Below are 16,291 nucleotides of genomic sequence, written 5' to 3' on the forward strand. Positions count from 1 at the left end.
TTGTAGCATGATACCACTGAGAAAAATTATGCTCTCCTTATGCAGCCTCACAGCTAATCCACCATCCTATGGTGTAATGCATTAGCCTTATCATTTCTTTAAGAAAGGAGAGAAAACAGAGAAAGGATTTTCACAGCTGGCAAGATGCTAAAACATATTAGATTTTATCATGAGAGTATAATGGTACTACTGTTTAAGAAAATGCTAACATCTTGTTTAATTTTCTTAGTTTTTCTAAATGGATTTCTTTTTCAGTGGAAGCTGGAAAAAATGGGGGAAGAGAGCATAAGTAAATACCTTCAACCTTCTCAGCTGAAATCCATAATTATAGTTCTATTACTTTTTGGTTTCTTATATATAGGTTTCACAGAGCTGATTGCAGGGTGCAGGAACCATTTTTGCCTTTTAAATTGAGGCATTTCAGGTCTTCTCTAATTAACAACCACTTGCAGAGTGTATCACAGGCTGAATGTCTACTCACCAGGCTCATTTCTCAGAGAGAGATCTGTTATTGCACTAAAATGAGGATGAGAGGCATTCTGCATTAATAGTTTATGAAGATAGCTAAATTGCAGCTGACCATACAGTATTCTGTCTATTTTCTTCTTCTAAGTCTTTCTCTAGACTCGCTTTTTCTGGGGAGACAAATCTTGAAGCAATAATACCTTCTCCACAATGATAATAGTTGGATTTTTTTGGTGTGGAGCCTCATCATTTTGAGAAATTGCAGTAGGAAGTGCATAGGCAAACTTCCTTGTACAGAGCACCAACTATCAAAATAGAAACTTCGGTTTTCTTTTCCCATTAAGGTGGCAGAGTTTTAGATCTAATGAAACAAAAACACAGGAAGAAGTACAGCTCTTTATTACATGACAGTTCAGAGCTCTGTAAAAGTAAAGCCTCTGATTTATCCACAGAAAACTTCCCAGGATCAAGATCTTCACACAGTTACCCAATTTGTGCCCAGTCCTTTTTACCCAGTCACACTCACTGCATGTTACTCACAATAAGCTAACCAGACCCAACATTTTCTTGGAGCAAGGAGCTGTCACATTTTCTTCTTGTACAGTGGTAAGCACATGAGCTGTTCCTCAAAAGCAAATGACAAAATTCTGCATTTCCTTCCTCCCTCTGTCCTTCTCAATCTTCCCTCCTCCCTTCACTCCTCACTGCCTCACGGCATTTTTGTCACCTTCTGGATTCCAAGTTCTCATTCACTTCATTCCCTTGCTAAAAAAATCTGTCCAGGTGCAGCCATAAGGCAAAACAATGGCACAACACAAAAGGAGAGCTGTCAGGTAGCCATAAGCAGCAGAAGAAAAGGAATAGTAAGTGAGATATTCTAATATCTGTATCACCAACCGACTAACCATATAGCAGGACATATGCATGAATTTACCATTTTAAAGAATTAACCACACTTGCTGAAAGCATCAACCTTAGAAGGAAACCCAGAGTGTGAAGGAATGAGTACTGCTGGAGAGATGATTTGTATTATTTCAGGTAAGCACGACCAAGAACGGATGGGCATAAACATTGGCATTTTCTTCACAGAATTGCTGTTATCTCCTGTGCTGTCTCCTGTTTTGCATAATGCCATATGAACCTCATTACTGCAGTTTGCAGGGTTTTGAACATTCACAGAAAAAAGCATAGGGAGAAGAGTAATAATTTGATTGATGCAATTTTCACATTGGCCCAGTGGATAATCAGAAGTGCTCTTCTATTACAAGGACATGCAGAAAGCAAAACATTTTAAATCCTACCCACAATCCTACCCAGGGCCATTAAGAAAGGCTAAAAAAACCTCTAATAACACAGGCTTTCTTGACAGAGTTATTGTTAACAGCTAAATAGCAGCTAGCAGGCAAGACCTGCTCTTATGCCAGGACTACAAGGCACACAGCAGTCTGAATGAAAGATAAATATGTATGTGTGGAAATTACATCTTCCAAAAATTATAAAAAATAAATAGATTAAATGAACCCCTACCTTGGAGAGCCTGGAGTGTACGAGTCTGAACAACAATACAGAGTTGCAGGACCAGCTGTGGTGCACTTTCCAGAAAGGTGGCTAGCAAATGCAGCATACTCACATCTGCATACTCATACACCATTTTCCAATAAAACCTCCATCTGTCATTCTCTCCACTCTGTCGACTCCGGATACCCAAGTACATTGTGTGAAAATACCTGGAAATGAAAGAGAGTAGTTATAGAAGCACAGAATGATATTTTACTCGTTAGACTTTTGCTTCCAAACAATGTTCTGTTCAATGTACTTCAAAATAACGAACGTTTATTTAAAAAGATCATCGTATTTCAATTTGTAATAGTTGATGTGATAAGAATGAACCAAACTGAAGACAAGATTAGCCTTTAAATTCCATTTTAAAAGCTTAGCATTGTCTTATTTGTTAAATAGTATTTCTTTCAAGGACCCAGTTTTCTAATTTGAAATATATGGCTGATATCTTGATTATATGGCCTTCCTCAGAGGTTTTTCAAATAATGAGAGGAACAAAACTGGCTCTTTAATGAGAACCTGTAAATAACTAATCATCTAATCTCCTTCTGCATGGCTCTATTAGGACTTGGAGGACCACCTGCACTGCAGGTCTGAGGTGGTCTTAGCCTGTAGCTCTGCTATGTCTGAGCTTATTGTCCTGCTTTTCCACCCATCTGACACACCGAGTATTTCAGATACTGCCAAATGTATCGTGGTTTTTTTTCTCATAGTTTGATTATTTTAGTTGGAGAGAAGATGTAGCTGTGAGTTCCTATTTTAGAAGGCGAGGAGATCTAGCTGTGAGTTCCCTTGGAGATCAGAAATGACTCACTATGGTAGCTCCCATGCAGCAGTAGCAGTAAGCAGCAGCAGGAGCCAGGAACCCAACAGGCTGCTGCTGCTCCCCGTAGTAACCAGCAGATAAAGGGAGCAAGAGGCAAAGCCCATCAGCTCTCGTGCCCTGTGCAACCAGCAGGAAAAACACTTGGCAGCCAGCTCATTAAGTAGATTTTGGTGGGTGAAGGAGTAATGAATGGTTTAGGAAGCAAGGGAGGTCTTCTGAAGGCTAGTACCCAGATGCTGTGATGCCTGTGGTGACCCTTGCAGAGCGTGCAGCAGCCTCCCATGACACACCTGAGTCACAGCACAGTGATCACTCTGGGTGGCCTTTGATCTGCTCTGTTATTCTGATCTGATCTCAGATATTCTGTGTCAGAAAAGCTCCCACGTTGTTCCTACAATTTTAGTTCCAATCTAATTAAGGCTGGCTGAAATAAAATCCCCAGTCTCACTTAATGAAAAATTTTGGAGATTAAGGTATTGTCTTGCATCAGGGTGCCTTGTGTCCTATGGTAGCATCCTGGGGGGCTACTAACTGTTGTAGATCTTTATTTCCCTTTTGCTTAAGGTATGTTTAATATCCTGCTCCTGACATCATTTTCTTATGATATTTTATTATGTTTTCAGAACAATTTTTTTTAAATACAATCCTATTTTATAATTAGAAAAAGTTAGTAAATTTTAACCACTTTCCATATGAATTATTTTAATTAGTTAGGGTAAAGTATTTCAGTATTTCTTCTTTCCACAAGTTCTTGTCTTAAAACCCTTTTCCTAACTGGTGGGGCATGGTGAATTGTGCAATCTCTTTTACAAAGGTTGCGTGCAACCTTTAATCTCTGCTCAGCTGTAACTCTGGAGGTGTCTTATGCTGATGAGAAGACTTTTGGCTTCTGACTGGCAAAGAGCCCAAGATTTGGTTGCCCTCTTGAAGAATGACCCAATGCACCCTTGTACCCAATGCACACTCTATGCAGAGCAACAGTTTTTATTCAGGAGCATTCACCAGACAAAACCAGGGAGTAGCACAGGGAAACAGCTGAGAGGACAGATCTGAGCCTGCAGCATTTCTCTTGACAATGCACATCACAGCAATATAAAAGGAAAACACATTAAACTCGCATTTAAATTAAAATCACACCAGGTGGCTTTGAATTTTATCAAAGTCCCGTGTGGGAGTGAAGCAGCAATGAAGTGCTCAGCGATAGAGACCACAGAGGTACAGTAAACAAGATGCCAACTGTAACTCTCATGCAAAACACTGAGTAGGTCTAGATGGGTCAGAGTGTGATGGCATAACTGGGGATCTCTGGTGTCTTTGGGGTTAGGTGAAGTGGAATGGCCTGCTGCCCAGATCTGAAAGCCACTGAGCTGGAAAGGCATATTTTGCTGCACAGTTCTGTTAATGGGGTCCATTGGACCCACAGGTTCTCAGTCACGATCCATTTAATTGTTCCTGGACCTCTCATTAAAGTCCTGCAGCACAACAGGGACAGGTAAGGCTTGTATTTCCTTCTGCAGTTTATTGTTTGGGTGGGTTTTGTTTGTCCTGCCTAACATGTCCTCCCAAGGGGCACACCTTGGAATATTGTGCATAGTAGGAACAGACAGCATCTTCAGCATCATCCTTTTAAGATATTACTAACCCTTGCTATAAATTCCTAAAGGAGCTGTGGCTGCTGAAAATTGTGCCAGGAGGCTCTAGCTCTGCCAGTGGAGCCATCTGCAACTTCAGTTCTACAGCATTTGTACAAAAAATACTTTTCCTATTACAAAAATGACATACTGTGGCAGGTGAAGACCCCTAGGGTTCTTTACCTGCTCTGCAGAGTGGCTGTGCATGGCAAATATGTTGTGATTAATGAACCCGTATGGAAATATTTCCTCTCCCATTGCACTTTATTGTGAAACACTGGCAGTGAGTTATTGGGGACTGGGGAATCATTGCTCTTTGTCTACTTAGCTCTCTGTAATTTAAACACAAGACATAGAGGACGAAGATACTTTCTGTTTTTACACACTGGGGACCAAATTTCAGCCTAGAGTGGTATTTTTTTCTGTCCTTTCAATTTTGACCAAATTAATTGCAGGCTGAAATGAACATTTACACACATAATTACTGTCACTGATTTATAGGCACAATCAGGTGATTAGACAGCTAAACATTCTGATTTGCATCCGCAATTAATTGCACCAGCAATTGATGTTAGGTGTGCAAATTAGCAGTTATTAAAATAAAAAGAAGGTCTAATAAAATGATTCATATATCAGACACTTTTTTTCTGATTGTGAAATATAGAAGAAAAAAAAATGGGAGAAAGTGCTTTGTTGTAGTGGTTTCCAAATATAGCTTAACACTGCAGCAATGACACATTCCATTTTATATATATATGCATTATGTAATTCCACTTCAGACACCCTCACTGGAGGCCTATTGTCAGCAAGTGCCATACAGACACAGTCAGTGGTAGTTCCTGATTTAAAGGGTTTTTATGTTTTGGTGTTCTGTTATGGTTTCAGTAGAAATTCACATTTTTATGTGAGTCCAGGTTGTGACTCTTGCATACAGTGATTCCAGAAAGATATAGGAAAAAGTAGTATAGAGTTCTGTGTTGCAAAATGTCTTAGGTAAATTGATGTCAATGAACCTGAAAGAGCAGATGTGAATGTTATTCCTTTGGTTGCGATTGCATTCAGTCAGCTACAGTCTTCTGCTGGTGCTTTACAAACATACAAAACCTGCCTATCCATGTTCCCAAAGAGCATTTAATTGATATGAAAAGAGATGAAAAAGAGTGAAGAATTGAGAGTTAGAGCACTTCACAAAAAAAGGGAAAAGAAGCAGAAGGGGGAAGTGTGGTAATAATACTGCCATCTAGTAAAGAAACTACTTTGTCTAATAAATCAAGTTTATCTTAAGTCTCTTATTTCACTAGAGGAGTAAAACCAAATAAAAAGATACCACTCCACTCACTCCACAAGAAGACCCTACAATTTCATAGCTCTCTTATTTGTGTAGAAGAACTTAGACGTTAACTGATTTTCTTAGAGAATTTGCAATTAGAGGATTATGAAACCTCTCCCGTGAAGTCACACTGAGAGAGTTGAGGTTGTTCAGCCTGGGCAAGAGAAAGCTCCAAGGAGATCTTATTGTGGCCTTCCAGTACTGAACGAGGCTGAAGGTTATGGCTTCAAACTGAAAGAGGATAGGTTTAAATTAGTTATAAGGAAGAAATTATCCATTACAAGGGTGGTTGAGACACTGGAAGAGGTTGCCCAGAGAAATTGTCAATGCCCCATCCCTGAAAGTGTTCAAGACCAGACTGGATGGGTCTTTTAGCAACCTGGTCTAGTGGAAGATGTCCCTGCCCATGGCAGGGAATTGGAACTGGATGATCTTCAAGGTCCCTTCCAACCCAAACCATTCTTTCAGTCTGTGATTCTATGAAATGTACTATGAAAAAGCAATATCAAAACATTTTTCTTTTAATATTACTCTTTCACTCTCTCTCTCTCTTTTAATTTTTTTTAATTTTTTTAATTTTTTTTTTTATGAAGACAGACCATTTTTTTTATGTTTGGGATTTCAATGATGATTAAAAAAATTATATTCAGAATTAATACAATGGAGTGAGAAGCACTATATGACTGATAATCAGATGGCAACATATATATTGTTATTTGAGTCTTAATGTCTTAACCTTTGAAGGAAGTAGAGAATTTTTCAGCATTTAATTGTCTTAATTTATTTCAGTGCATCACACAGCACAGTATACAGACCTTGATAAAGCATACCCTTAAGGATGTGAATCTGAGACAAGACCACAAGTGACATTCTTTTTCCATTATACTAATGATGGAAGGCAGTAAAGTAAAAGAAAGAAACAGAAAACCAGGCTATTCCTTATGTCCACAACAGGGTCCAAAATGCAAGGCAAATAGAAATAAAAAATGACCTACATTTGTATTTGGGAAAAAAATGTATTTCAGTATAGGGAAAGAGACATTCATTCTGATAAGACAGTAGTTCTATAGTATTTCCAAAATCAAGTGCCCTCATTTTGCTCCAGATTCACATACCAGTCTTGAAGAGGGTCAGCATAGACAGAGATACCTACATTTGAAATAATTCTGGTAAAAATTCACTTATGATGAAAGCCTTCCCACTTGTGTATTTAATTGAGATGAGGTAGTGTAATTATACAATAATACCAAATATTTATATGAATATTTATATGAGTGCTTTCCATGTTTAAAGTGCTGTAAAACCACTGCTTGATTAACTAGGATGAATGAAAATAATCTTACAGAGTTTGTTCCTTAGGAGTTGGCAGCTGACCAACCTAATACCTTTCTGCAGGAGCCAGGTATAACTTTCAGTCAGCACACAAATCCAGCTGATATTTTGGAAGCCCATGATTGGGAGGATGTGACTTATTCTTGCGTGAAAAAAATTCTAGCTCCTTTCTCCCTTATTCTTAGGAACTTCTCCCAGGTCTTGCACCAGTACAAGCCAGGCAAGGAGGCCCCCAGAATACCTACCAAACAAATGAGGAGACAAATCCTCAGAGTAAGTTATTCTGGAAGAGTGTTTAAGTGCCACTGGCACCTGTGCCAAGGATTTCCCACCTGGCTACAATTCATCTACTCTGTTATAAAAGACCTTTGGTGAATATCCTGGTATCATTGAAACTGAAGATGTTTTTGGCAGTGATTTAACAGAGCTTGAGTTTTTCCCCAATTTACTTCACAGTATCTGGGTGTCATTTATGTCGGTTGCTTCTATGAAATTATTTCAGAAGCTGCTCAATTATGCTTCACAGACACCATTCTTTTTCATACAGATAGCTGAGGCTTACTACAAGTGGAAAAGAGAAACCAAACCCTTATTACTGGTGCATATGTTGTTCCCAAGCATGTGGGACTTGACTGCTCTTGCTGCACATACTTTGGCTCAGTCAATGTCTTCTAATTTTCTGAGCTCCTCTGCGATTCTCACCCCAAAGTTTGTTATTTGATTTTACCTCCATTCTTCCAGTCCCATAACTTTTGCAGATCTTTAGCTATAAATTTAGATTTTTGAGATTTGGAAAAGTTATGTTCATCTGCTGCTCATTTAGACAGTGTGCACAACAAGTATGTGCATATGCAAGTGCAGAGCCATATGTGAGTCCAGTCTGACTATGGCTCTGAGCACTTGCTACAGATTTTCACTATAATGAAATTATCCATCTGATGATAATTTATACAGCTCTAGAAAAAAATTCTTCCATTTAGAAGTGTCAAAGACTACATTGTTACCATGTGCTTTATCTAAGAAGTCCTTAGGATGATACACATGAATAAGAGACCATTTGCATTCTTTGGAAAAAAAATTATTCTGATTTCATGCCTCATGTAGTCATGAGGCATGGAATCAGAATAATTTTATTGCAATTGCCTAAGTCTGTAGAGGATGCCTGCTTATGTTGCATAATCCAGTGCAGAACTTGTGAGAAGACCAAAAGTCATTAATGGCTATTTTGAGCAGTCCTAGACATTCATTCTGATGCCTAATTTGCCCCTACATCAAACACTATATTAAACAATTTAGCCATACCATAAACAGTTCTTTCTATGTTTGAGGTGTAAAGGATAAAAATCACTACTGCAGAGCTAAAAATCAGTAGAATAAACAGCAATTCGGATAAGTGGTATTTTCTTCTGTTGCTTAGTTACCAGAGAAAACTTAACTGTGTTTGTATCTCAACAGTATTTGCCATGTTAAATAACAACAGATTGTTCTATTTTACTTCTTATGTGCCTTTTTATTAGGTGTGCCTGAATACTTAAATAAAAAAGTTTCTTTAGAAGGAATACTTACTGCATTAGCAGTACATGCTAATGCTTATTCTTTTTGTTCTGAAGAAACAAATAAATCCCTTCAATTTTGATTCCTTATTCTAGGAAGGAAAAAACAGCCAACTTTTAATTTTCCAATAAAATTATTTTTTATGCGACCATTAAGGTTCAATGTGCAAAAGGAAACTGAAATGCATTCTGGAGCACAGCAGTGGCAAAAACTTGTCCAACTAAGCATGGTTCTGGCAATTTACCAGCAGTTAAAAGTCTGGACTTAATTTACTTTAAATTATGAGTGCAGCATCCTCATCTGTGTCACTGAGATGGGATCCATGTGAGGACAGATCCCACTGGGGAATATTTCATCATAAGAGACATTAAAAGCTGATTTCCAGAATATGTATACTCTATAAAGATTAAAAAAAACCCCAACTCCTTGTACTTAATTTTACTTTGCAGTATTTAAGATATCAGAAAAATAACTTCTTTACTTCCTATAACATAAAGCAAGGCACTTTATGAACATAAACAACATGATTACATCTGTTTTATTACGACCTATAAAGCATTCCCCAGCACCTTCTATGACTGGGTGTTCCTTCTCAATTGGCCACGAGTTGTACTACAGCAGCATTTTATGGTCATCTAAATTTTTATGGCCATCTGAATTTAGCTACTTTATGAATTCCCCAACTGTAGCCAGTCATACCCAGCATTTTCCTTCCTTTCCTGCCATGTGCAAACTGCAGACCTCCTGTTTGTGAAGGAGGTCCTCAGGAGGTGGTAGAGGGAGATGGCAGGACTAAGTTTGACTAGGTCGAGGTTTAATGGGGAAAAGGCAGGCTGGTCTAAAGAAATCTCTGATGCAGCCTGCTCCCCTACTGTCCTCACCCATGGGGTACAGCTGCTGAGCCCCACTGCTCAGCCCATTGTGGGATTCAACCATGTGTGAGGTGACAAATCTCCAGGAAACAAATCTCCTTGTATTGGAATGAGGTGCAGCCTGGGTGCTTGCACTGAGCAGCATGGATGCCGGGCTGTCCTCTGCCAGGACCTCTCTAGCTTTACAGCAATTCATTGTCTCTTCCTTTTCTCTGTTCCCCGCAGACTCAGGTGAGGCAGGCAGCAAACCCTCTTCCTCTGCACACAGTGAGGTGATATCCCCACAGCATGCCTGGCACAGGCTGCCAGATCAGATAGAAGTACCCCTGCATGTTTGCTGTTTAGTTTAATTGTCTCCATGTTTCTCCCCTCAAAACTGGGATATACCCAGGATGCACTTACTTCCCAGGACTCCCTATCAGCCTGGAGGCTCTGTTGCATCCCAATCAGCCTGTGAAGTCCTGTGCTGCTAAGGCTGCTCCTGCCATGCCTGTGATTCTCATCCCTGGGTCAGCTTTCCCCTTGTACAGTGCTGGGGACCAAGGGCAGGGGGAAGATAGAGCTTGGTGGCCATGGACCCATCGGACAGGGAGCTGATGGTGACACTGCCAGTGATAGGGATGGCATAACCTTGTCAGGCAGTATGACACAACCACTGGCCACAGCTCCTCTAGATGCTGCCCAGGTACTTCTCAGGAGTAAGCATTTGTTTGCACTAGCAGTGCATTTGTTTGCACTATCAACTACAGGCTAGAATTGAAAAGGAGAATGCAGAAGTGAAATAATAAAAAAATTCACAGTATGCTGCAGATGTGTATAGCTTTGTTTTTCACAGCTTCTTCACCAGGCATTGCCACTGGTGCTGCAAAGCAGCTGCCTTTCCTGTTTCAATCATGGGACAAGGCCATTCAGACATGTTCAGCAGCACAACTGAGAAGTTTTACTGCGCTGTCATTTCCTGCATGGCATTGCACACCTGCGTGTTCTTTAACTACAGGCACTGCTTCATCAAAAGCTGAGGAAATCGCTTTGGACCTCAGAGGTTCTCAGAGGCTCCCTTGGTTTCCGCTTGTGGGAAACACTAGAGTTTCTTATATATTATCAAGGCTGCAGCCCTGGGAGTGATGTCCGTGTCAGATCAGATCCCTAAGGGCAAGCAGCTCCCTGAGAGATTAGATATCTGCCCTGCTCTGAGTCCTCTGAGAAACTGAGGGCTTTCCTGCTTTGCTGAAAGGGTCCTCATGAGCTTCCTGAAGCAATAGTCCATGGAAGCTGTTAGGAAAACATGGCTCTTCTGGTAAATACCAGGGCACTCTAAAGACATCAGCTAAAATCCTGATTCACAGCCTGCTCTGCAACTGTCTCCATTTGGTTCCTCCCTGCAGCATTACATTATTTTGGGAGTGGCTAAGTGGAAGGCTATATCTGTCCTATGAAGAAGAGCTGAGATCCCCAATAGTAGTGTACAATGACTTTCTTTCTTCTCATCTCCTCCCTTCCTCCCCATGTCATATTTTTCATTTGCTTCTAAGCCTGTTTGCTTGTTAGTCATCCTAAAGCACCCCAAGAAGTGAATCCTGGTTTGCCTCTGTCTCAGTCTGGAGATATCAAGAAGAATCAGGGATCAGAAAAGCACAGAATCCCCCAAGGAGCTCCAGGCATTCCCTGGAAAGGCAATTAGTCATGGCCAAGGATCTGTACCATGCAGCTGTCACAAGAATATAATCATTATCATAGGCATCCTCACTTCACCAGCCCCTGGGGCTGCAGCAGGAATTGAATTGTTTCCCTGTTCCCTCCCAGCTCTGACAGACTTATGATGATAGCCCTTGGAAATGGTCCTGAGATCTGCCATGTGAGACTGGCAAGGAAGATGCACCTGTGTCCCAATCACCTATTTGATTGCACTTGAAGGGACTGCTTGTAGAGGTAAGAGTGGGATGGAGACAGATGGAGAGCAGCGTTTCTGGCTTTTCAGCTTGGGGCACCAGGTGTATATCCCAGATCTCTGGAGAAGCAGCCAGGCAGCCTCCCATCAAAAGGGAGACCATCAAAAGGATAAGACCAGTAAAAGGTATTAAGAACCCTTTGCCTATCTTACCACTGTTCCCACAGGAGTCAAGTGTTCCATGGCACACTCTGCAAACCAGTGTTCTGTGGCTGGAGACCTTGCAGTCTGGAGATAGGCTCTTCCCCTGGGTACCAGTGTTTATCATTCACACTGCACACAGGGAGATGCTCAGGCCCCTCTGGGACAGCTGAGTTTCTCCCAGCATCCATCTCTCAGCCCAGGTCCACGGGGACATGAGCTATTTATCAATCTGCACAGTTCACAAGGGAGGGTTCAACACAGAAGTGGAGCAGCAGAGCAGCTGGTGAGGTAAATACTCTTGAGCATTCCTGTTCCAGGCACAACTGCTTTGTAAGAGAACCCTTCAGTGTTCAAGTTCTCAGCCTCATGGTCAAACTCACCATCTGTAAGAGAGAATACCTTTGCATGGATATTCACAAGAACCCACATTGTTTGTCGCTTTCCCTGATGCCTTTGATAAGTTAAGTAGACTGATCTGCCTGCTGATTATGCAACTTCCCAAAAACAACTTTCGGAGAACAAGAGCAGACAATTGTGACTTCTTTGATCTAGGAAAGGAAAAAAATTGCATTTTTAAAGCTGAGGAGATGTCTGCAGTATCTTTTGCAAAAGTCAAGAGTAGCAACAATAGGACAAACACTAGGGAATCAGAATGACTAGGGTGGATGCAATATTTTATCCCCACAGACAAAATGTAATGTGTTTCCTTCCATATAAACATCTTTCTTTCATGACCACTGGTGTGTGCCAGGATGAATCTGGGTTGTGTCACTCTGGGGGCCTAGCATGTAATTTCACACTGTGAAACAGCAGGAGCTAGCTGCCTCCACTAACCAGTAAAACTGAACTATTGCCAACCTTCCCCTTCCTTCCTCCAAAAAACCTTCCAAATTGCTTATAAGAGCTTTTATAGGACCTGCTTGCTCTTTATGGCTCAGAGAAAACACACAGCTGAGAATTCTGTTTGGAAATATCTTGCTGTAAATAACTTTTTATTCATCCTATTTATATAGCAGTCTCTGCTTCAGCTTTTTCTTTTGAAGTATTCAGGAGAAGCCATTAGCTAATCCTGAAGTAAAAATCTCCTAATAAATTGAATGGTCATTGTTTGGATGGAGCAATCTATAAACACTCAGAAAATAATGTGGGATTAGTCACTCATTAAGATATAGACAGGCAGTGGTCATGTGATCTTTATGTGATATTCAAATGGCTGGCAGTGTTATTTAACAGGAATTCAGGCTAACTTCCTCTTGATGCTTATCAGTTGTCTGGACTAATGGAGAATGTTCTTTAGATGTTGCCTGCCTGAAGAATTTTATATAAGAATCAATTCAAAACCAAATTTGCCAGCAAATAGCGTTAGTAGGGCTGAAAAGCATCTCACAAAGAAATGGTCTTGAATACCAAGCTGAACACCTCACCACGCACTATATCTGCTTGCTTTGCAAATCTAGTATTCAGAAATCTTAGGAATAACATTTCTGACCTGGGTTTTGCCTAGCAAAAAAGCTCTAGGCAAATGACAGCATTTTCATGTCAGCTTTTCATCAATTCCCATAGGTCAAATTGAAAGGGTATCTGTGAAAAAAAACCACTCTGAGGAATCTAGAGGGAATTTTGCCAGTTTACGACCTCCTAGTTTGCTCCTTATCAATATACTATAGAAAAAAGAAGAAGGGATATAAGAGGTGACATGCTGGCAGCATACAAGCCAATGGAGAAAATAACATGAGCTGGAAAGACAGCAATTACATTTAGGACCTGAAAGCAAACCGTGGTCATTAGAGATCTACAGTTTTCAGTCTAACTGGAGTTCTGTATTCCAATACTAGTTCCATCTTAAAAAATAGCACAAAGTCCAAGAAGCACAGAAGGATAGTAAAGTGCCTTCAAGAAAAAAGCTTCAAGGAATGGCCTGTATCAAAGGGCATGAATTTATATGTGCTGAGACTGAGTCTGAATTCAACAGCCATTATGTTAAAAACTTATTCAGAAAAGAAGGCAGAGATAACACAGGCATGAAACAAGAATTAAGAAAGATTTTTTTTTTTGCTATGGCAGGAATAGAAGAAAGGTTTGAAAAGGTTCAGCTAAGGTTTGGTCTATGAACATTTTTTAACACTATTTTTAGCTGGATGTAGGATCAGTTTCACAGCACAAAACACAACCATATTTGCATATATATGCATATGTATAATCTGTAATTTCCATGCAGTTTAAGCATCTTATTCCAGCAGAGAAGGATATAACATCTGATAGAAGACTTGTAAAACTTGGGAGACCATACTGTTGAAATGCTACAAATACAACTAATCAAACCTAAAATCCATGTGCTGTTAAGTCCCAAATGGACGTACCTGCACATATAAACAAGAGCAGCACTTTCAGTATCATGTCTGAATTCACAATGAAAAATTGCTGAAATTAAGAGCCTGATGTAGAACAGGAATGCTTTCAAGGTTGTCAAAGTGGACAGGGACTTGCCAGGAGTAATAGGCCCATCTGCTCCTCACCAGGGTGAGCAGGGATATGCCAAAGCTGGAAGGCTCTTTTGGGACTTCTGGAGTGAACACTTGTGCTCCACAAAGCATCTGGCACTATCCCTTTGCACCTGGGCAGGAAACATTCCCCAGTTCTAATTCTCCTAAACTCAACGAAGGTTAAAAGAACTATGAAGGATATTCAAACCCTACTTTGCCCATGGTATATCCATTGAAACTGGCAAACTTAGTGTGATCTGCTTCACCATTCCAATGAAATCTTAGTCACAGAATAGCTGAGGTTGGAAGGGGTCTCTGGAGGTCATCTGATCAAGGAGAGCAATCACCTAGAGCAGGTTGCTAAGAGCATGTTCAGACACCCCCAAAGAGATCTTTGGACGGACATTCCACAACATCCCAGACCAGAGTAACTTGTCCAAGTGCTCTGTCACTCTCACAAAGTGTTTCCTGATGTTCAGAGGGAACCTTCTGATTTTCATTTTGTTCCCATTGACTCTAATCCAGTCACTAGGCACCACTGAAAAGAGCCTGACTCTTGCACCCTTCTTCCAGGTATGTGAGAGAGTCCCTGAGCCATCTCTTTGTGCCAAGCAGCCCAGCCTTTCCTCAGAAGAGGGATGCTCCTGTCCTTTAGGTATGTTTGTGGCCCTGTGTCAGACTCTGTCCAGTATTCCACATCTCTCCTATACTGGGGAGACCCGAACAGGACACAGCACTCCAGTCATGGCCTCAGCAGTGCTGAGTAGAGGAGCAGGATCACCTCTCTCAACCAGCAGGCAGCTCTTTGCCCGATGCTGCATGGGACACTGGCCTTTGCTGACACTCAACTTGGTACCAACCAGGACCCACAGGTTCTTTTCTGACAAGCTGCCTTCCAGCAGAGGATACACTCCAGCAGAGTACCTTCCCCAGTATTTACTGGTGCATGGGGTTGTTCCTCCCCAGGTGCATGACTTTGCATGCTCCTTTTTGAATTTCATGAGGTTCCATTTCTCCAGTCTGTAGAGGACCCTCTGGTGCATCAGCCATTCCTTCCAGGTTTGTGACATTAGCAAACTTGCTGAGGATACACTGTGCCCCATCATCCAGATCATGTAGTACTTCTCAAGATGCTAAACAGGAGCCGAGCTGGCACTGACCCCTCGGGTTCACTGCTAGTTGCTGTGCTCCAAATAGATTTCGTGTTGCTGTCAGAGCCCTTTGAGATCAGCTGTTTGGGTAGTTTTCAATCCACCTCACCAGCTTCACCTACTTCAGGCCACACTTCACCAGTTTCTCTACAAGGATCATGTGGAGACAGTGTCAAAAGTCCTGCTCAAGTCTGCATAGAAAATATCCACTGTTCTCCCCTCACCTACTAGGCCAGGCATTTCACCATGGGAGGTTTATACAAAAACTAAGATGAGATTGGTATGGCAGGACTTCTGGTCAGATTTGTAAGTACAGCACTGGTGAAAATGAAAGCTTACAATTAAACAAAAAATTTTAAAAGTATGTTTAGGGGAAGAAGATAGATCTTTTAACTATCCATGCCCACCACTGCAAATCCCTCAGACATATGAGATCTTTTAACTATCCATGCCCACTACTGCAAATCCTTCAGACATATGACAGATGCCAGTGATAAAATTCCTTATTTAAACTGACACCTCATTTCCAAAATGCCACATGCTACAAGTCTGATTCTCAGCCTAGACTTTACTTTATGACTTTTTCAAGGAAAATATGAGACATGTCTTCCTGGATCTTTGCATAATGAATAAAAATTCTCTCAGAATCCTAAGAGCAAATGAAGTAATACATAACAGTAATAATAATACTATTAATAATAATAATAATTATAAGGCTGTTTAGCATTATTTGCTTAAATTGGAAACCATTCATATTAATACAGACAGCAAATTGCATGAACTTCCTTTAACCTCTGGAAACCATTACGAAATTCAGTGTTTTTGGCTAATTACAGTTGCAATTCATGGGACCTGCTTGCCTTCTAAGCTAGATAGGTAAAATACCACTGTCTCCCTGACATTTCCTTCCTCTGTGTATCCCAGTTATCCAAGTGCAGAACTGGCTTTTCCACATTTGTGATCACACTGAATTTAAGGAGTATTTGAGGTGAAGG

At 40.7% G+C, this 16,291-nt stretch overlaps 1 protein-coding gene across 1 annotated transcript in view; it reads right to left on the reverse strand.

Moving 5' to 3' along the window:
• The window catches only part of XKR4 (XK related 4), a 211,814-nt gene that overhangs the window by 71,762 nt on the left and 123,761 nt on the right, over positions 1-16,291 (reverse strand). The window contains exon 2 of the mRNA XM_041473757.1: positions 1,993-2,192. Within this exon, the coding sequence (XP_041329691.1) occupies positions 1,993-2,192 (200 nt within the window). The remainder of the gene's footprint in view (positions 1-1,992; positions 2,193-16,291) is intronic.

This window comes from Pyrgilauda ruficollis, unplaced genomic scaffold (assembly GCF_017590135.1).
Source record: "Pyrgilauda ruficollis isolate IOZ18807 unplaced genomic scaffold, ASM1759013v1 scaffold30, whole genome shotgun sequence".
NCBI classification, from domain to species: domain Eukaryota; kingdom Metazoa; phylum Chordata; class Aves; order Passeriformes; family Passeridae; genus Pyrgilauda; species Pyrgilauda ruficollis.